The following is a 22,335-nucleotide window of genomic DNA, read 5'->3' on the forward strand; positions in this document are numbered from 1 at the left end:
CAAACAATTTTTGGTTTTGCATGTGTATATCTGCACACATATGAGCACCCCACAAGGGTAAGGGGGAAGAAGGGGAGAGTAGGGCGCTCTTCGAAAAATTACCTGGCTTGGCTACTGCTTCTTAACATACACAATAAATAAATTAAAGACGTCATTCTTCGGGCAAAAAAAAAAGTTACTTACAAGCATATACCCCACTGGGGGTATAACTAGAAGATGTGATTGTTTGGTTGGCTACACTGTAAATAGGTTTTGGAACGTTACACTCTAACAATAATTATTAATTATTTCCCTGTAAATAGTAAGAGGAAATATTACAGGTTGAAGAAGTGAAGAGAACAGAAAGGAGGGTAGCATGAACAACTTAAAAACATGCATGCAGTAAGTGTCTCACGATCTTTGAAGAATTCGTACTGTCACATGCAGTGCCAAAGCCACGTACACTGAAAGGCGTTATCACACAGCGAGCTGTGTCACCAATAGTCACTATTTGCCACACAATCCCACACCACAACGCAACAGCGTATATGACACCTCGTACTGATTTCTGTATGGATACATACACAAGTACCTATAGTACTGGTTTCTGAAGGCGTTGTCAAATTGTCGTTAATTTCTCGATCCATTTCTAGATCACCTCACTGAAAGGGTGAAAGATCATGGCTGCCGCCAAGAGAGTCGGCTGGAAACTTGAAGAAACTACATCTCCGACATCATGTTGCCTGAGAACGGCACATGCGACTCTTCTTCCTCTGTCTCTGGGGGTAGCGACTTACGCGGGAGTCGCTATCCTCGTGAGAGGGTTACGACAGAAAAGGCATACGGGTGGCGGAGTAGAAAAATTCAGCTCTCATCACCCACCCGGACCCTATACCAAAGAGGACTGGGAGACGTCCCCGCTCTGTTGCTCAAACGTCCAGGCGGGCTCCAGACCCAAAAGGCCTTGACCAAGGGGGTCAAATTGGCAGCTTCGACCAATGGTGTCCCGGACTAGTATGTATGTGGGGCTCTTGCTTGAGTCAACAGCTCTCTCGTTTAATAAATGTTTTTCACCCACAGCACCACCTAAGTGCTCGAATCGAACAATTGTTTAGGTGGTATGATGTACAACATAGCCCTGCTATTTGCTGATTCGAGAGAAGCCACTGACAAACACGACGTGCCATTAGCTTGCGAGTCATGGAGAAAACTGGTGACCCTTTCCCGCAGCTACAGTATGATAATCGGAGAAATAAGGGCGAAACTATGGCTAATTTATAGACCGCGTTTCGCGGATGATCACGAATGTGTTTCAGTGCGAACACAATGGAAAGACTATTGATGACGCAGACCCTAGCTCATTGAAGTAAATAGCAACCGTAAGCTATCGCACCTGCAATTATTTTTCCGACATTCCCGAGTAGCGTGCCTCTATAAAAAGTGTGATCGTTTACTGCGACGCGCGTATCCGGAAGGAAACGCCGCCAAGTATGCCCCTGCGCTAGTTCGCATCGCGCTGTTCTGGAAGTCTGCATGCGTTTATTGCAAATGTGGGATTCTGTAACACTATATTCTGCGTTATTATGCGAGAAATGGTCGGTGCGAAGAATTCACAGCCCCAAATAATAAGGACAAGATTGAAGCTGCAAGAAGAAAACATTATTTGTTTATTTTTATTTTTCGCTTTGCCCCATGTGGTTCTTCCCATTTACGCTATTGTCGAATGCTGAAGTCGCTATTTGGAGCACTTATTGACTCATTTGGCTACTCATAACAGAAGTCATTGGAGATACATCACGCTGGTCACATGGACAGTGTCTAACACACATTTGGCTCCACTATTACGTTAGGTTTCGTTAAATGGGCCAAATTGCATTTTTGTTAAATGCATATAGCTATGATGACCCAATTAATTATTGAGCAAAGTTATTGCGATCGTCGTACGTGCTGTGACATGCCGATAGCCAGGCTACGGGTGTGTGCACAAATTTGATTAAACAACACCACTACAGTCACCTGGAAAGCTATACGTGTATAAACACAGGTTTCACGCAGTTGAATTGCTCCAGATTTATCTCATCTGCTGAGGTGTAGCTTAGAGTGCATCAAAATCGTGTTACAAGAGTTTCATTACGCGCGAGAGAGATAATAGATAGAGAAATAGAGAAAATAGATAGAGATAATAGAGATAAATAGAGAAAAAGCCAGGGGGTCAACCAGATGAAATCTCATTACAATTTTATGGAAGTCCCATTGCAGTTAGTTCCCAAATGCCAGTAACCGTACCCACCAGTTCAGGCCCCACGTGATAATACCATAGCCGCCAGCAGAATAATGTGCCGCGTCGGTCATCGCGATAAAATATTGCTATGGAGCAAGAATATCCCATCTGGTACTTTTGAGATAATAAAATGAATGAATGAATGAATGAATGAGTCGAGACTGCACAAAGCCATGCACACCTGCGTGTGCCATATAGCGTAAATTAATTTACGTTAATGCTGCTTCGCACTTTTTTATGTTGCACTAAGCTTCCATCGAAACACAGCAGCATAACATCTGAAGTAAAATACCTCTCACAGTACAAACATGCACTAACGTATCAGGTGCCAAAAAACGCTTCTGCGCAGTCATTCTGCAAAGGTTCAATACGTTCTCGCTGCGGGTTCTTGTTCTCTGCGTTCACAACGAACGAAAATTGCCATGGTGATTCGCCGTCTGGCGGCCTTCCTCGCTTACTAAATCAATCGCTGAACAGGACCGTGGAAAAGATATAGAGATGAAAGAAAGAAATTTTAAGGAGATCAATCATAACAAAAATCTGGTTAGCTACTACGCTAGGGGAGTTGGATGACGTGCACAGACGAAAACAAAATAGGAGAAAGAGAGAGAGAGAAAGAAACTAAGCTCATGAAACAAATAACTGTTATTCAGTGCACAAATCAACAGTTATCAGTGCCACAGTCGGTCATGCAGGCTTGTTAGTAATATAGAACATTTGTGGCCCTCGGTCACGACGGATTATCTGGTGGGTATTGCCATCCTAATCTAAGCTATAGAAGATGACTAAGATGGGCAATTAGAGGATGTCCCACAACCTGAGCTACGGCAAGGCTCTTGAGCTGTGGGTTGTAGTGCATCACCAGGACATAGACGCAGAAGAGCAACAGCAAGGCTGCAGCTTCATACCTGCACATGGAAACACACATGACAGGTGAACAGACATGCCATTTATTCATGCAAGCTATACATTTCACTATTTCAGAGAACGTAGTACTCAGTGTGGTTACACTGAATACATAGTAGCGTATGTCATTGATTACATAAATGGTTGCCACACGTTTGGGGCTATGGCCATTTATTTATTCATTGATTGATTGATTGATTGATCACTCGACTGGTTGATTGATTGGTTTATTTATTTATTTGTTTATTTATTTATTGGTTGATTGAAATAAGGCGAATGAGCGAATTCCGTCAGTTCTATTAAGAATACGGCGGTAGCTGTGGACTTGAATTCAAGCCCGTAACATTATGCTCAGCAATAGAAAGTACCCATCCACTCGGCGGTTGCGTCTTGTTCATGAACGTGTAGCTATCTTTCCAGACGTCAACGCAGAAACCCCTCTACTTATATTGCTCAGTCCACTCTAAATTCGGGGCTGTTCGTCGACTCCAATGATGACGACGACGATGATTTGGTTTGTTTCCCTTTCTAACGGGTCACCGTACCTATAACGACTTAGCTGGGTACGTTAGTACACTTTAACCTACGACAGCACTTCTCAATGAAATGCACTTACTTCTTTTGAGGTGCGGCGCAACATCAAAGTGAAGCGCTGAGTCAAGGAAGGTTTTAGAATACTGGATACTCTAGACCGAAGTTCGAAGCATTGATAGCAATAACAATGGATTTGTCAACTACACGAAGCAAGGTTAGTCATTTCATTCGTCATTTAATGGTAATATACATCCGCTTACTACATGTTAACAGGCTTGGTGGTGCACCCATGGATTTTTGTTGTTGCGCACCCATGGAAAGCAGATTTCAGTCAACGACCACAAACGCATGGGTCTTACAACGCTGGCGTTACGACCATGGCTCATATCAGAAGTGATCAAACGTATCGCGTTGCCTCTCGCTTCAAGTGTCTCTGAAACATTCAGATGGCACGTCCACTTGTGTTGTGCGAGTCGACAAGCAGTGCAAAGTGCACGAAGCAGTCAACCATTAGGGGTTGCTAACATTTGCGCCCACCGCCGAATACCTGCATAATAGGAAACGCAAGCTGAGACCTTCTGAACACGAACGGCTCTGCGGCGCGCAACCGCGCTCAAGCTTCGACTAGCAAGAGACGCACGCTCGTCTAACTGACACACGATTACACATCGTATCGACGTATACCTTCACACACAGCTGTAAGCACTGCTCCGCACACATTTCAATCTCTTCTCTTGATATATACACGGCTCCGATTCCCGTCATGCTAAATTTGAAGCCACATTTGGGATTGTTGACTTCCTCGTTACGTTTTTATATGCGCGTGGGCAGCAGAAGTATGCATCCTCTTGCTTTTCAACATTCCGGGCCCGAGACTACGAATCGCTTTTCCACTCACGTCAAACAGCCGCAGTCATAACGGTATGCACTATTTCTGTAAACGCATATCCGTCTGCCATGGTTCAGAATCGCTTCGCGCAAAAAATGAAACGCAGGAGAGGGTGAGAGAGTGTGTGCGTGTGCGTGCGCAAATATTTTTCATAAATACTCTGTTTCACGCGACTCATAGTGGTAGCTGTCAGACGCTTCAATGTCCATACAACAAAGAACATGTGTGTCAAGATTCCACGAGCCGGGAAAGACTACCCATTTTACATTTTTCGTTGATCCAATCACCATGCCAGCTTTATACAAAGCGTCTAAACTTATCCAAAGAGCGCAGTGCCGCGACGTACCAGTGGACAGTGCTGTCAGCGATGCAGACTGCGAGCACGCTCACGCTGGCCACGTACAACAGGCAGTCCCGCACGATGGGGTACCACTCAAGCTGCGCTGTCTGCAAACATGGTAACATTGTGATTATTATCAACGCCGTTGTCGCGAGCAGTAACAACGACCCAACTCAAGCCGTACATGGTCATGCTTTCCAGGGCCCACCCTCGTCATGCAGTACACGTTCCGTCATCAAGCAAACATAAGTGAGACTTATGTGGAGCTAATGCCCTATATAGCCGATCGGAAAGAGACTATTTGTGAACGTTTTACTGAGAGCTTTGTGTATCATGATTTATCACCCAAACAAACCTTGTGTTGTCTTTAATAACTTTCTGCGAGTTTTGAACTGTGTAAGTTTCTAAACTCCTTAATGACATGCTTTGGCCACAAACACACATACACAAAGCAAAGGAACACTCCATGACAAGCACAAGTGGCTTATTTGCGGCCAAAACATGTCATTAGGCAAGTACCAACTAGGCCAACAATCAGGATTCTTAAAGTCCGTTAATGTGCTCACATTTACATATGATTTGTTATTTCTCTCACAATTACATTTCTCATCCATATATAGGCGTGCGCACGAAGTCAGTCAGAATCAGTCACCTATGAGGGGGGCATTAAGTCCGCCCCGTCCGCTTACTCAGTTACGACCACGCATGTATTTGACAATAATGGCAGCCAACGACCGCCATTATTGCCTTTATGTTGCATTGCAAGAACTGTTTATTTTTTATTTTTAGTTCAGAAAGGCCACAGACCCAAGGCATGCCAATATTAGAAGCGTGCCATCATTCCTCTATGTTTCTTTTTTTAGTACACTGTGAGGCATGTTGCCCTTCGGCCTCGACCACGGTGTAAGATGATATGAAGCCCTGCTGCTCGCGAGGCCTATCTCTGGACACTGCTGCATATCACCTTCAGCCCATGGCCCTTAACTACAATTGACGTTACCCTGAGGTGACAGCTCTATCATAGGAATATATATGTTATGTTCACAAAATTGGATAGCCAGCACTGCAACTACAATTGACGTTTCAAGAACATTGGGGTTTATTTGAAAAGTAGTTCCAAGGACTGGCGTGGCTGTGTGGTAAAATACTTTATTGCCACGCCAAACGCCGGGGTTCGATTCCTGCTGGGACCCTAACACTATTATTTGCATTCGTCGGGTCAACGCTGCCGATGTCAGCGTTTTTTTAACGATCACGCAATAAAATTACCCATGTGTGTTCTTGCCGTTCCAGGGTAGATACGAAGTGTCAATCCCATGTGGCACATAGCTGCATACCAGTGGCGCATACCGACCCGCGGGTACGTGCCACTGTTTGGCGGAAAATATTGGATGACGTACGCGACGGGATTGTGACAATATTCATGTCTTGACCAGCGCGTTATATTCAGAAAACCATTTTACACTCCCATACTAATTTTGGTTCACGCCAAAATAAGGGGGTGATCACCAGAGCACCCAGACGTAAGCGGATAGATAGATAGATAGATAGATAGATAGATAGATAGATAGATAGATAGATAGATAGATAGATAGATAGATAGATAGATAGATAGATAGATAGATAGATAGATAGATAGATAGATAGATAGATAGATAGATAGATAGATAGATAGATAGATAGATAGATAGATAGATAGATAGATAGATAGATAGATAGATAGATAGATAGATAAATAGATAGATAGATAGATAGATAGATAGATAGATAGATAGATAGATAGACAGACAGACAGACAGACAGACAGATAGATAGACAGACAGACAGACAGACAGACAGACAGACAGACAGACAGACAGACAGATAGATAGATAGATAGATAGATAGATAGATAGATAGATAGATAGATAGATAGATAGATAGATAGATAGATAGATAGATAGATAGATAGATAGATAGATAGATAGATAGATAGATAGATAGATAGATAGATAGATAGATAGATAGATAGATAGATAGATAGATAGATAGATAGATAGACAGACAGACAGACAGACAGACAGATAGATAGATAGATAGATAGATAGATAGATAGATAGATAGATAGATAGATAGATAGATAGATAGATAGATAGATAGATAGATAGATAGATAGATAGATAGATAGATAGACAGACAGACAGACAGACAGACAGACAGACAGACAGACAGACAGACAGACAGACAGACAGATAGATAGATAGATAGACAGATAGATAGATAGATAGATAGATAGATAGATAGATAGATAGATAGATAGATAGATAGATAGATAGATAGATAGATAGATAGATAGATAGATAGATAGATAGATAGATAGATAGATAGATAGATAGATAGATAGATAGATAAGCGCTAAAAGTGCTTGCAGTACGCAAAGAAATGCTTCGCATTTTACAAATTGCACGAATAAGCTTGCACGTAGACACGAAAGCACAGACGCGAAACATGGTGTCGGCAAACCCGCCTATATTGACGAGAGCTGGGCAATCGTCATTGAGCTCCACGGTGTCTCAAATTAGGTACTAACAAGCACTACCTCAACGTGACTCTCATTTGTGCGGCTCTGTGGCGTAAACAATGATGAACAATAATCAATTTGTTTACCGCGACAGAGTCACCGGGCTTGACAGCTCTTCAGAGCGACATCGCGGTTAGCAAAGAAAAATGATGCGCCTCGAGCACGATCCCTGCGCACGTTTGCGGCCGAGTTTGATGCTGTGTGTCGCCATTAAGAAGAGGCCGCTGTTTCGTCGCGAGTGTTCTTCGATAGCCAAGGGGCACAGACCCCATCTATTTTGTGCCGCGGTGAGGCGAGGCGCCGCATCAGAGAGCACGCAACTCATACAACGAGTCCGAAGCTTCGCGGACGGTGGCGTTCGCGAAATACGGACACGGGGCAGCTTACCGTGCTCAGCAAATAGATGCCAGTCACGCTGGTGACTCCGAGGATGTTGAACACGGCCGAGCCCACAATGGTGCCGACGCCGATGTCTCCCTCCGTGACAAAAGAACCTGCGTCATTAATTTTCCTATACAGTCGCGAGGATAGCGTGGAGACGCTTTTGCCCAAGTTGTCGGCTGGTTTCGGACACGTGTAAGCTGGAAACATGTATACCCTTTCGCTATCACGAAAACGTATATAATAGCAAATAAAAAACTTATCTGAGAAGTTATTGCTCTTAGCTTCTTGGGAGAGAAAGAGAGAGAATACGTGAGCCTTATAGCTGTTTCAATCTTCTTTCTTCGAGCACTCTTTTAATCTGTCAACACAGCCTCCTCCCATACTGGAAAGCCCTTATTCTCACACCCTCAATACCTTCGGCAATGACGAATTAGGGGATATACGGTTTTATTTCGTCATCACGTTTAGCAAGGGGCAACACGTACCCACTTAAAAAGTTTATTTCATTCATAAGTGCCCAGTTATCTAGCTTACTTTACTCATAAATACCCACTTAGCAATTTACCTTACTAAACTGGAAAAAAAAAGATGTCCTTTCACGCTTATTTTTTCGAGACGGCTGTTACAAACAGTGATACGCGACGCCATGAATCATGAAGCCAATAATTAATTAACCTGCTTAAATATAACATTTCAAAAAAACAGGAAACAGGGACATTCGATTATCATAATTGGGGTTTTACGTTTCATAACCGTGATATTATTATGAAAGACGCCACAGTGCTGAGGCTTCGGAAATTTGATCACATGGCGTTCTTTCACGTGTACACAAATCTAAGTTCACGGGCATTTTTTGAATTTTTCCCTCATCTAAATGCGGCTGCCATGGCCCCATATAGAACCATTGCACTCGAGCGATGTTTGATGTTAATCAGCCACTCCTGCGAGATAATAAGAGTAAAAGAAAGGCAGGGAAGTTAACCAGGGCTGAGCTGAGTAGGCTACTCAGCGCTTGGCAAGAGGTGAATAGGAGAGAATGTTAGCAAAAAGGAAAGAAGACTGAAATGTGATGCCAAATTAGATGAAACCTGTCGACGTAAAGAACAGAAAGCACACGCTTATGTTCCGAAACAGATTCCCAAGTTTCTAGTTCGTTTTTTAAGCCATTCACCATCACTTTTGCAATACAGCAGCATATGGAGCAGTGTGTGCTGCCTGTGTCTGGAAGGAAGAGCCTGCAGTCGATGACCCTAACTTACCACCGACGTTACCACCATCAAAAGGCCGAACGAAGCTGAAGCGGAAGAGGAACAATTAAAATTACACCACCTCTCACTGAAGGGAACCATGAATGATTTTGTTGTACAGCTATGTAAGCACATCATATCTTCCCCTGTTTGTATAATTTTAGGGTTTATTTCTTTTTTTGTTTGTACTAAAATATGTACCCACTCCTGCTATGTCTCGAAATCGAGACAGAAGTATGTATCAATAAATAAATTGCATATGAAGCATAGCATGCGTCTACTTAACGTTCCATTCATTACGGGCGCCTTGCCCGATGTTAACGTGTCCTTGCAAGTGGAGAGCACCATGAATTCACGGTATAGTTTCTGTTGCTGTTACTCGTCCCTTAATGTTGTTGAAGCACGCCACACGGGAGCACGTGCGTTCATCGCGCGTCTGCAGAATCTCGTTCCCAGATGCCCTCAGGTGATTGCTGATAGAGTGCTAATGAGAAGAGGCCACAGCCTCTTACACAGCCACTTAGGCAGTCGTGAACGCGCTAGCGCCTGCCAGCGCGTCCTGACTATGATACAACGCGTTGGTTCATTGTGCGTCTGCAGAATCTCGTTCGATGACATCACATGATCGCTCATAGCGCGTAATAGGGAAAGGTCGAAGCCCCAGCTCTTAAGCAGGCCTGAACGCGCCAGAGCATGAGTGCGTTCTGGCAGTGCTTGGGCCAGCTGTTGCGCATGCGCAGTAACGGCGGCTACGCACGTCGCATCGAGCTCGGCCATAAGCTGCTTCGCATACCCATGGGAGGCTTTGCTGTTGACGCAAGACCTTGGAAATCAACCACAGTTGGTAGACAGGGATCCTATAGCAGCATCGATCTATGGATATCTGAACTGAGAAAGCTTCCCACCCTTGGGCTCTGGTCTAGTCACACAATAAAGTTCATTATCCCCCTCTGTTCTTCTGCACCATAGTTTCATTCGAATGTGGATGCGCACTCACCGATGATGGCGGAGTACAACTCAGGTGACGAAGTGCCGACAGCCATGACCGTAGCGCCGGCGACGTCAGGTGATATATTCAGCGCTGTAAAAATATGACGAAGTCATGACACAAAAAAAATATTAAAAGGTTTATGTATCAGCAACTCTCAGTAATATCTTGAGCAGCTTCTCTGTGCTATGTAAACGTCCGCAAAAGTTTTACAGCGAAATATATATATGGTTATGAGAAATGAAAAACCATCGGGCATCGGTGTCATGAATGGCCTCCATTGGATTTGCTATCAATAACGCCATTTTCCGCGTCATACTCAAGCGCGCACGCTATTGGCTGCGTTGTGAGTGATGACGTCCGTTTCGTCGCAGCCGTGGCGCCGAGTACGCGCACATCAGTTTCTATTGAGAACTTTCACATGGGTAAGCCACGGACAACTCCAGAAAAGAGTCGACAGCGGAAACATCATATAGTTTGCATTTCCCGGGCCGATAGTGCAGTCCGGACATGAAAACAGGCCCGGGAGGCCGAGTGCCGGCAGCAACTGCGTACCGATCACCCGGCAGCATTCCGAGCCATTCTAAATCACGAATGAGAATGCAAGCGCCGGTGGCTGCCGGATCCTGCAAACCATGCCGCGGAGTTAGCTAGCGATGCGCACAACAGCGTCAACGTGATGATTGTGAGAGCGCGTTTGCCGGCATCAACGCCCGCTTTCGGCGGGACTTTCTCCAGCGGCACTTTGGTTTCGGCTGCGACGTCTGTGACCGCCCGTATAGTTAGAGAACAACGACTGTGATTAACGCATTGCGAAACAAATTTAACCGTTCATTACATTTTTTCATGACTGTGATCGTGTGAGGGATAATGTGCGGCATGTGAAATAAACACTGTGGTAAACTAAAGCCAAACGTGTGTCTAACCTCATTAAGAAGAACGAACATGTAAACAATAATTGTGAAAGGCTTCAGTTCAGCACCGGGTTGAGCACAGTGCTAAACAGAGCGGCCCCAAGTTTCAGCTTTTACTTGTTAACCATTTGTACGGAGTGCTTGGGCGGTGATTGGGCGGTGATTGGGCGGTGATTGTTTTTTTTTTTTCGCATTACATTCTGGAAGCGTCTCCTCTAGCGGTAAGAGGAGGCGTTGGACAATCGTATATGTCACTGCAAGGGATACTTAAGCTTTACATAAAAAGTTTGAGAAAGGTGTAATGCTTGCACTGGTGTCGTGTAAATGTCTAACTAGCAGGTCGTCTTCCTGCGAAGTTAAGAGCTTGCATTACAGTGTCACTTGGCGTTGATCGAAACTCTTCAACCGAACAATTCTGCATAGCACGACAGCCAGAAAGTTGGTAGATGCCACTGTTTGTGGCGCATGAACTATGTTCAGCAAGACTATATATGACATGCTTTATATATCTCTCCTCCTTCTTTTTTCTTCACCCTCGCGTCACTTCTCAACCTAACTTTACTTTCCCACCTCTTTGGTGTACTATACTATGGCTATGCTATGTTATGCACTGATTGGCATGTACCTGTCTTCTATGAAGCATACCGGCGTAGTTAAAAGGATACGACGCACGGCGATACTTGATCTCGATCCAATCTTAAACAGGTCCACTGTTATACTCGTAAAAGGATGTGTCGGAATTCCAGCTGAAACGCCCCAGGTCGAGCACCTCGTTAAACATGGTGCTGCCTTCACCAAGCTTATCGTGTGTTTCACCCAGTAGTAATATATGTGTTTCACCCACTAGTAATAGATGTGTTTCACCCAGTAGTAATATATAAAAGCTCGAGGCCGTTGCAATCATTATTCGGTGAGTGTTTTTTTTTTGTCTTTTTACTGCCGCTAGTGAGCAGAAATGGCAGAATTAGGTCGCGCGCGCAAATTTATACGCCATGTCACAAAGCGTTATCCAGCGTAACCACACCCGGTGGCAGTGCTGTGACACTTATTACAAAATTGTGTGCGTATGACGGATGCCGCGCCGCTTCAAACTGCTTCCCTGAAGCTCACAGCCAGGGACGAGTCAAATGGTGTTGCCTCCGCACCACAGCCGCTCCGTAAAAGCAAGGAAAGTGCAGTGGAACTATGGTGGTATACCTCTCATCCAAGGATTCGGGGACTTAGCACCCGGCGTTCAAAAAATCAGTAACCGAGAGCATAGTTCACCATATGCACCTGTTTCTACCCTCGTAATGCATATACTAATCATTGCTTTGGTCGCCATCATACGGCTTCCTGGGCCAACAACAAATGTGAGAACTTCGGTACATGCTTCGAGCTCAAACTGAGTATCAGGACTTTTCGAAGCAGCGATCGCTGTATAATGTCCCGAACGAAAGGCTCGATCACAATAGTTCGACAGTGTAGTCTAGTTGAAATGTAAAGCTCACTAACCATCTGACAGCCGCTCCAAACAGGGCACAAAGTACTCGTCGCACACGATGGCTAGCATGCAGCAGAGGTAGGCGAGCACCAGGAAGTGCAAGGCCAGCCATCCCTGGAGCCGCTGTTTCTGCGTGAACGGGTCCCGCGGGAACTCATCGATGGACGGCGGCACGCACGGTAACACCAAGAGAGGAGCGGCAAGCTGCTGATGATGCTGCCACGACAGAGATGAAGAGGAATTTACGGCTTCTTCCTCCTCCTGCGCCAGCTGCGTTGCGTCCTCGTTCTCATCGGTGACTGGGAAAGTGGCATTCGGTAAGGAACCCGCTGGCTTGCCTTAGTTTGGTGGGTACCGGTGAGCGAGGTGAAATGTAAAGATGAATTACAGGTGTGCGTATTGTAGATTGAAAAATGACAAGCAAGGCAAGATAAAAAAAAAGCTTTTCTGAAAGTTCAGCTTCACGCATTGCGTAGAAGGGCGCACGTGTAGCCGTAAATTTTTCAAGAGGTGTGGCTTCATCATAGCACTCTTTCAACCATGTTTACATCCTGTCCACATTTTTACAATAACTTTTAGAAACAAATCAGTCCAGACTTCTACAATGTTTTGAAGGAACCCGGTAATACACAATATTACTTTATATATACGTGTGGAATCTGCTCATTCGTTTAAATAGCACTGGTTAGGTCTACTGGACCCGCTTGCCATGCGCGTGGCTTCATTCCTCCGTCCTCACCGTGACTCATCACACCTTTGGTCACCTCAGTGTAAAGCAGCAGGAATGTACTATCGTGAGCAATACGAGATCGAGCACGCGAGTGCGTGGTCAAGAGCCTCAAAATAAAGATAACGTGATACGAGGATGGAGCTGCGGAAACTGGAGGGGAAAGGAGGGCGCTCTTCCGTTGACTGTTGGCACTCCCGCATCACCATACCCGCATGATCCTTGCTGTGAAACGGCAGTTTATCGCGTGCCTTCGGCCGCTAGCAATGATAACACGAAAATGTTTTTTTCTAAATTCACCGACAACAAGGACGCGTATCAAAATGCTCAGCGAACAACATCTAGATGTAATAAAAGCACGGCCTGTGCATCGTTGCCGGCTACGTCACAGCCGATATTTTTGTAGCTGCATAGCCTGCTAGGTCAACTGGTTGTGGCTGTGCACGTTCATGTGAATTCACATCAGTGACAGCAGTTACTAGCAGCTGACACGCTATAACCTGCGTTTTGCGGCGATGCTATCGAGGAGGGAGTGTCAAGAGCGCCGCCCTTTCGACTTTGTTTTCGACAGCGGCCGCTGCAAATCAGCCAATGCAGGGTTCGAGGCTATTCAATACGCTTTCGCTTGTTCGAGCTCATATTGCTCTTTGTCGAAATCCCTGTCCCATCGGATGACTAAACTTGCGCGCTCTTTCTGGGAATCGTATCGACAGGATGCGTACCATTCTCCAACAGTGAACTTTGTTCGTCGACGTTAGGGTGACCCGAGTCGTTGTGGACACCCCTGGCGACCGCACAACCGGCGCGCCCAAGGAGAACCGTCGTCAGCAAACAAAGCGACCAGCTGCTGCCCAGGACTTGGCTGGCCCGGAGTGCGCTCCTACGGCGCCGTCCATGGCCCATAGCCCTGCGCGGAGATCAGTTCGATGATGCTTCATGCCCTGTCGCATGCAGTATTACATCGATAGGTCTACTTAGCAATGTATACCAAAGTCACAAGTCGCGTTGCAATGACCTTGAGCCGCCACCGGAACGCAAGCGTGGTTGATGTGACGCCACATCCGCGGTGGTCTAGTGGCTAAGGTACTCGGCTGCTGACCCGCAGGGCGCGGGTTCGAATCCCGGCTGCGGCGGCTGCATTTCCGATGCAGGCGGAAATGTTGTAAGCCCGTGTGCTCAGATTTGGGTGCACGTTAAAGAACCCCAGGTGGTCTAAATTTCCGGAGCCCTCCACTACGGCGTCTCTCATAATCATATGGTGGTTTTGGGACGTTAAACCCCACATATCATTGATGTGACGCCACGCCGCGCTTTCCACTGCATAAATGCGTCGCAGCTTCAATAACACGTGGCCAGACGAAGGTTTAAGCCATTGTGTGTTCACTGTGTCTCCTAAAACTGGTCACGAACTGCCTATAATTTATTGAAAACCAAGCCGAAATGCATTTCGTCCGTGATAGATAGCTTTACAAGAGTTATACCTCTGCCAATATTTTACTGGTAATGTGCACCTCACGTACCTCGTTTTATGCCATCACTAGTGGGGCTAAAATTTCAAGAGTGAGAAAGAGGGCGAGAGTCAGCAATACACGAACGAAGCAAGGAGGGATAGTTTCTGTTCTCTGAATGGTCCGCCGAGGTGAATCAGCGGTGACGGTGCTCAGCTGCTCACCCGAAAGTCATAGGTTCAATCCCGGCCAAGACGTTCGTATTTCGGTGGAGACGAAGTGACAGAGGCCCGTGCACCGAGAGATGTGAGTACAATATGGAAGAACACCAGGGGGTTGAAAATTATCGAGGCGTCCACTACAGCATTTCTCATATTCATGTCGCGTTTTGGCACGTAAACCCCAAGTACCAATATTATTGACATGTTTCCGCAGAAGGTAATCGCCATACTGCAGTAGTCTGGCGTTCGTATCTTCACTTCTCACTCAGCCGGCAAATTTGTCCAGTAGAAGCTGGACGGTGGTGATTCCCACATTGACCGACTGCGTCCCATTCTGACGCCTTTATCATGTGACGCAAAAAAAATTATTTCTTGGTGCTCATGACGCATTGATATCGAAAATTAACTTTTTGCGCTTTCACAGCTTGCGCAAGCTATGTACAGTTTTTTGGTGCATCCTATCTTGCACCGTCACCATAGCAAGCTTCACTTGGTAGCGCTGGAGTCTCTGTTCCAAGCAGCGGACGTGTGCTGTGGATTTTTCAGCTGTGAGAAGATGCATGTAGATCCCTCTGTTTGGTATGTCACCTCTACACTTTTGGTCATCTCATTGCCTGTTTAAAAGAAAAGGGCGAGCATTTCACTCATCGAGCTTCTCTATTACTGGCCAACGAGGATGAACTGCGTCAAAGGGCCTCATGCACAGTGTAGATGCAGCGTCAACAGTCTCCAGCTCAGCCGACGGTTCCTGGCGGCGCTTGGTAGGCGGGCGAGTTCGGGGCACGGCGTCTGGCAGAACGATAGTTATGGCGCGAGAACAAAATGACGACACAGAGACAAGAAGGACACGAAAAACTCTGTGTCGTCGTTTTGTTCTCGCGCTATAACTATCGTCATGCCATACCAACTATCCCAAGCTGCCACACGTCTGGCAGAAGTTTCGGAACACCCTGTGGCCTGTTCACTACAACTTATCCTGGTCCACGCAAAATGTCTCATCGAAGTGCTTTTCACACACACGCACTTGCCGGAAAATGTGAAAACACCAGCTTCTCGTGGCGGTATAGCGCGCTTCCACCCTTTCTGCCGTTTTGCGAAGTCTGTAATCTACAGGCGTGTTTCTTTCGCGACGTTTGTAATCTACAGGCGTGTTTCTACAAGCTCTCAAGTGTTTGGCTTCGCATCGAATAAATTTATTGGAGATGTCGCAGTGAAATAAAGTTGGTGAAAAAACAAAACATCACGTTTCATCATGACGATCCGCAGTGCAGCCTTCCCATCCAACCACATCCAGTAACGTATGGCTGCACTCTTTATCTAAGCCGTGTCGGCCAAGGCCTCAAAGAGCCTCTCAAGAAGCTAGGTCAATGTCCGCCTCTTCCATTTGTGTTTTTCTTGACTCGCTTGCTGCAGCGCGCACTCAATGCTCCGCAAGCGACCAACGGCGTTCATTTAAAAAAAAACAACCCAGATAAAAGCACTTGCTACTGCATGATGATCGCGTGAGTGGAATAGATCATAAGATGAGTTAGCGGTATTAAAAAAACGGGTACTAACGTAAAGAATACCTTGTCTTTTATCGACGTACACTTGTACTTCTGCACTGGCCGCGGCAACCTTCTGGTACTACGATACGTTGCTCTTCAACCAAATGGGTATTTTTCCGCACTGGCCGCAGCATCGTTTTGATGCTATATATACGATCTACGTTGCTCTTCAGCCAAATGAGTAACACCTACACTAACCTACACTAACATGTCCTATTTGCGCTTAGACAAATGAGCAAGTTCCCGTAACATAAAATTTGCCTACGTAGCCAGTTGTTTTAAGAGAGCATTTGCTACGCGAGCTGCGCACGTCGTGGCAGTCTAGGGGTCATGGTGCTCGAGTGCTGATCGGAAGAACACGGAATTGAATCTCAGCCGTGGTGGTCGCATTTCGATAGTGGCGAAATGTTGGAGGCCAGTGTGCACGTTAGGTGCATGTTAAAGGATATTATGGGGTCGATATTTCCAAAAGCTCTCAACTACGACGTCCGTCATAATCGTATTGTGGTTTGGGGGCGAAAAACCTTAAGAATTGTTTTATTATTATTTACAACTTCCACTCGGTTACACGTGCGCAATGGCGGCAACAACGCTCTGATACTGCTAGCCACGTTGCTTTTGAGCCAAAATAGGCAAATCGACGTGAAACAAAAGCCTACTCTACCGTAACAATCTATTACAATAGACTTTGCAGTGCGTAAATTAATAAGTCACAACTTACAGTTAATGTGACTTGCTCTTACGATGGGCCTTTATTAGTTATGTAATTCATGGCCTTGACGTGTCAATAAAAAAATCACTTGAAAATTGCACGTTCCTACGGACAGAAGTACGAGAAGGCATTAGAAAGCACTTGAAGCCAAATAAAAGTGTTCTGCATTCGTTAAATTTGCCGACGTCTGTTCGTTCAATGTTTTTGAATAAGTTGGCCAAATTCGGTGGTCTCTCGAAGCTCTGGTTGCGGTCAAATTAACATTAGGTGACTCTGATGTGCAGAGCGCTAACCACGGTAGTCCAGTGGTTATGGTGGTGAACTTCTGACCAGAAGCTTCCGGGATCAAATATATACTGGCCGCCACGGCCTCATTTCCCATGAAGGTGAAAAGGGTTGAAACCTGTGTACTTATATTTAGGTCCGCGTTAAAGAACCCCAGGTGGTCGAAATTTCCGGCGGCCTCCGCTACAGCATTCCTCATTATCATACCGTGGTTTCGATACGTTAAGCCCTAAAACTCATTATTATATAATGCGCAGATGGTATCAAAATTCGAACGAATAAGATATTTTTCACGCTTTGATCGCTTGTCCAATTACTATATCGCAACATCGATAAAGGCGGATAACATGAGGAGAGCTAACTGACACATTTGTCGAATGGAGACTCGTTGGAAACGGCAACTGTAAGCAGGAATGTGATACCCCGAGATCACCGCTTTTGGCGACTTCTTGTGTTCGGACCCCACAGCAGTTATCCGCTGTGGCGCTAAGTTCTTGGCCGGTTTATTTTCGTGATAATACCGGCAAATAAGGCCCTCTAAATAATTGAGATTCGTAGAGTGTAGATGGAAAACGTAAATCGTATAGCACGTCGCACAGCTGGCGGGTATGTGAGCACCAATTTTTGCACCGGAAGCACGATTCCTTGTTGTTCCAATCGTTCTTTAAAACAGGTGTTTATAGGTACGCCGTGTGTTTCGAACGACGTCAGCGAACAAAGATGTCATATCAGACAGAGCCACTATTTTGTAAAGCAGCCTTTGGTCGTTTGTAAAATTTTTTTTCAATCCGGAACAATAAATTATGAGCGGAAGAAGGGCACTTTATCACACGGCCACATCTCATCTTTCAATAGAGAAAAGGTTGAAAATAGTCGCTCATACATCTATAGAGCGAAGTTTAGCTTGCGATCCCTCCCACACTTTGCCGACAGTGCGTGCAGCTTGTTGCATGAGCATGCTTGCAGAACAGCTTGTTGAAGCGGTCTTGTTAATTAGCACAACACGGTCAACTCGAGGAGTAGCCGGCGCCACGCATTGGCACCAACCTCTCCTTACATACATTTAATAAAAAAAAACACGGTCAACTCGAATCGGCGTATTCAGCAGGTGGTCCAGGAGCGTCATTATAAGATACCCTATACATTTGCAAAGAAACCACGCTCGTTCTACGTTGTCCCCATCCTAAAGAAAAGAAAAAAACGTCAGATGGAACTTTGCTTAACGGAAGTTATCCCAACATACACGTATATATATAGTCATCTTCGTTTGATTCGCTTCTGCTGCGGCTCTTTAGTTCCGCGAACAGAAATGCCTGCATGTGCGTATTTGTATGCATGCCGACGTAGCGTTGCTTTGCCAACCAGTTCAACAGACAGTACTTCAGAAGGCCAGGACCCTTTTGGCGTTTTTAAGTTGCCCATAAAACGAGTGACGTCGGAGCTTAGCGCGAAACATGCGCGCTATACGCTGCTTGGTCGAGGGCTTACATAACGCGCTTCCGCTCTGTTCCCGAGCCTGCTGAAGTGACGCTTGGAAATTCTCGATAACGCAGCTGTGTTTCAAACGTTCCACGCCACAGGTGACTGCAGTGCAGCGCTATATAGTGTCCCCGGCGTATCAGTTGCTTGTGGCGAATGTTTTACATCCCTCCTTACTTAAACGCACTACGTAATGGTGGGTCGCTAAAATGAAGCATATAGGGGAAAGTGTACTTTTATATAATCCTACTTTTCCTTAACCATGATTCCAATTAACACTCTAATTAACGCTACAATTGATCTTGACATCGATTATCAATATTAAAAAACAATTATTCTCCGAGTGCTCATCTCCGGATATATATATATATATATATATATATATATATATATATATATATATATATATATATATATATATATATATATGACGCTAGATGGGGGGGTGACGTGGCCTGGCTCATACCCCTTGTTTATTCCGTTCTGCACTTCTTCCTCCTCTACCTCTACTAACCATCACTTCATACGTCACATATATATATATATATATATATATATATATATATATATATATATATATATATATATATATATATATATATATATATATATATATATATATATATATATATGGGGGGGATGTTTTGTTGCCCTATATATGAAATAACTTTTTTAAATGGGGTTGGCCCGCACCACCAGCTAGGAGGTACAACGCGAGCTCAAGCTAATCTAACATAAATGAAGAGTTTTGAGGAGAATCGTCACAACAAAGGTCTGAAAGACTGCATACACGCGGTAGAGATATGACCAAAAACGCGGTGGTGTAATGCCTGTTTTTAGCGTTATTTCTTTCGCCTTTATCATTTTATTTCTATTATTATAGGCAATGGAACTACCACTCCGAACAAGCGATATCATCGAAGTCGGCAGTTGTCACCAGCACAGTCAGAGGGAGGGGTTCGAGCCTCACCCTGAAATGTATATTTCGGACTCAGTACTATTATTCGCCAGCAGCCCTGAAAGGGGATATCGAGGCGATGGCCGCACAAACATTTCAACCTTTATTTCATTAAGGACAGGCCACTAATGAACGTCCCTCATAGTTGTGGGCTGTTTGTCCTTTTCTGGCAGGCATGGCCACAGCATGTTCTACCATTAATACGCACGCGTACATTAAAAAACGCATACCGAAACAAATATATTGGCGGTTAGAAATTGTCGGGAGTGATTGAGAACGCAAACTTCAGACAACTTTTGCGCAGGCTTTGTATACGCTTGTTACACTTCACGCTACCGCTCCACAGTTAATGCTGCTTGTATAAATATTACTATCAATAAGTGTCAATAATATATTAGAGTTTAAATTAAGTGCGTTGCGTATACAGCTTCTCATATATAGACACCGGATCTTTTATATCACAACGAACGCACAAGTGCAACAAACGCGATGCACCTAATACAAAGATCGCCCCTGTTCACGCGTCTACCGATGCTTCGTCTCTCGACGTAGTTAAACTTGGCGCGTATGCATATATGATGTATATAGACCTTTACATGTACCACGGAAGCGTTTTCAAGGCGAGGCCAAAGCATGACAACAAACAAGGAGCAGAGAAGCGCACGAGAAAATTTCACGGTTGATCACCGGGTTAATCGCTAATTGTCGCTCTGTACACGCGTCGTGGGGACCGCATAATCAATTTAACACGGCCACTCTTTAAAAGTGCGCATGGATTCGCCTTGCGGTGACGAAACCTCGGCGTGGCTTAAACGTGGATACCTGCATACCCCCGTTGCATGAAATGACAGAGAATAGAGTAGAAACGACATTATCTTGTGATGCTCAATTAACATGCCACGACTATACCTGGGTCATGGAAAGAACTATAGTATTGTGCATCTAAAGCTGTTTCGCTGCACAGCTCTAGCTGGCCTCTTACCTAAATCCCGGCAGACTGTGCTGTCCGCAATAATTACCGTTAATAGTCTGGTCACACAGGTCTCGAAAGAGAACCTGCCGTGTCGCGCTCCGCATCAGAATGACGGCATGCAACAACGCTGCCACTTGAACTTGCTATAATATATTAATATAGACAAGTGGATTACACGTTAAGAATAGCGCGAAAGACGACGACGAACGAAACAGGCCACTAAAGGCACTTTTTTTTAAGAATTTCTTTTTCGGTCGAAGCAGACACGTTCAAGGCGCAGGTATACAGTATGCTAAACGCGCAAGAGCCTATAGAAGCGAAGTAATGGGCATACAACGCTATGTGTCCAACTTTGGCAGTATACATGTATAGAATAACGGATCATGGAAACGCAGTAGACCCGCACAGACAGCTCAACTTAACGTTCAAATTTCCCCCCCCCCTCCCCACTGCCGGATAATGTCAGTGAAAAGACTTAATCGTGGCGGCGGCTAATAACACTTTAAAAAAACTGCATAAAGGCAAACGACGTGTCACTGTTAATGATTACCGTCACCACCAACACTATAATCATCATCATTATTATCGCTTTTGTCATCATTCATCTTCGTGATTGTTAGTAAAAGGCTCGCTAGAAAGCGACGGCATTACAAACTTCCACTAATGCTTATGGGAGTTTCGTGAAAGTCCTCCATATCTACTACACTTCACTGCGCTATGAAATACAGCTGTTTTCGCACATGTTACAGCCATGTGATTTTATATGGATGACGGTGCTGCCCTAAACAATAATTGCAGGAAAGGATTTGCCTGATTGATCGATCGATCGATTGATTGATTGATTGATTGATTGATTGATTGATTGATTGATTGATTGATTGATTGATTGATTGATTGATTGATTGATTGATTGATTGATTGATTGATGCGGGGCTAGAAATCCGACGTCCTGAACCTGCCTAAACGACGCTTTTTCATGCGGCATTAAATCGTAGCCCGGTCTGCAGCTGGCTGTGGCGCATGCGACCACATCCTTTGAGAAAGCACCTCTCACGAGGAAGCCCGTTCTAACGCACGCGTCAGCGGTCCTCTCAGTTATGCCTCGACTGCTCGCTTTGTAAACTTCTGAACGGCGACAAGTGCTGCGTAAAGCTGAATTCCTGCACCCCCGCGCATGTCTTATGTCAACATCAGCGCAGCCTCGCGAAGTCTGCGTGATAGCAACCTCCTCTGCACAGCATGTTGCATTACTTAAACGTTATTCGGCGGCAGTGCGAGAGTGGCTATTGCGACTCGCGCGCCGGCGAATTTGTTTCCGGGAGTCAAGTACACGCGTTCTACTGGTGCCCACCTCTGAAGCAGTGGAGTCATTTTTACGCTGGTTGGATGAGGAGGGGGGGGGGGGGGTAAACATATTTTATGTATGTTTGTGCATGCGTTTGTATGTGTGCCTGTATGTATCTGCGCATGCAAAGTTAAA

At 45.2% G+C, this 22,335-nt stretch overlaps 1 protein-coding gene across 6 annotated transcripts in view; it reads right to left on the reverse strand.

Annotated features, from left to right (window-relative positions):
- LOC142806591 (sodium/potassium/calcium exchanger 5-like) overlaps nucleotides 1-22,335 on the reverse strand; it is a 51,631-nt gene that overhangs the window by 12,670 nt on the left and 16,626 nt on the right. For 3 of the 6 annotated variants that reach the window (XM_075891278.1, XM_075891277.1, XM_075891279.1), the window contains 6 exons: nucleotides 13,955-14,139; nucleotides 12,517-12,843; nucleotides 10,118-10,201; nucleotides 7,877-7,983; nucleotides 4,936-5,036; nucleotides 3,078-3,168 (listed from right to left, as the gene is read on the reverse strand). In XM_075891278.1, the coding sequence (XP_075747393.1) occupies nucleotides 3,078-3,168; nucleotides 4,936-5,036; nucleotides 7,877-7,983; nucleotides 10,118-10,201; nucleotides 12,517-12,843; nucleotides 13,955-14,135 (891 nt within the window). In that variant the 5' untranslated portion in view covers nucleotides 14,136-14,139. Of the gene's footprint in view, nucleotides 1-3,077; nucleotides 3,169-4,935; nucleotides 5,037-7,876; nucleotides 7,984-10,117; nucleotides 10,202-12,516; nucleotides 12,844-13,954; nucleotides 14,140-22,335 lie in introns of those variants that run through there. The other 3 variants (XM_075891280.1, XM_075891281.1, XM_075891282.1) reach the window with 3 other exon arrangements.

Source organism: Rhipicephalus microplus, chromosome 1, assembly GCF_043290135.1.
Source record: "Rhipicephalus microplus isolate Deutch F79 chromosome 1, USDA_Rmic, whole genome shotgun sequence".
Lineage (NCBI taxonomy): Eukaryota > Metazoa > Arthropoda > Arachnida > Ixodida > Ixodidae > Rhipicephalus > Rhipicephalus microplus.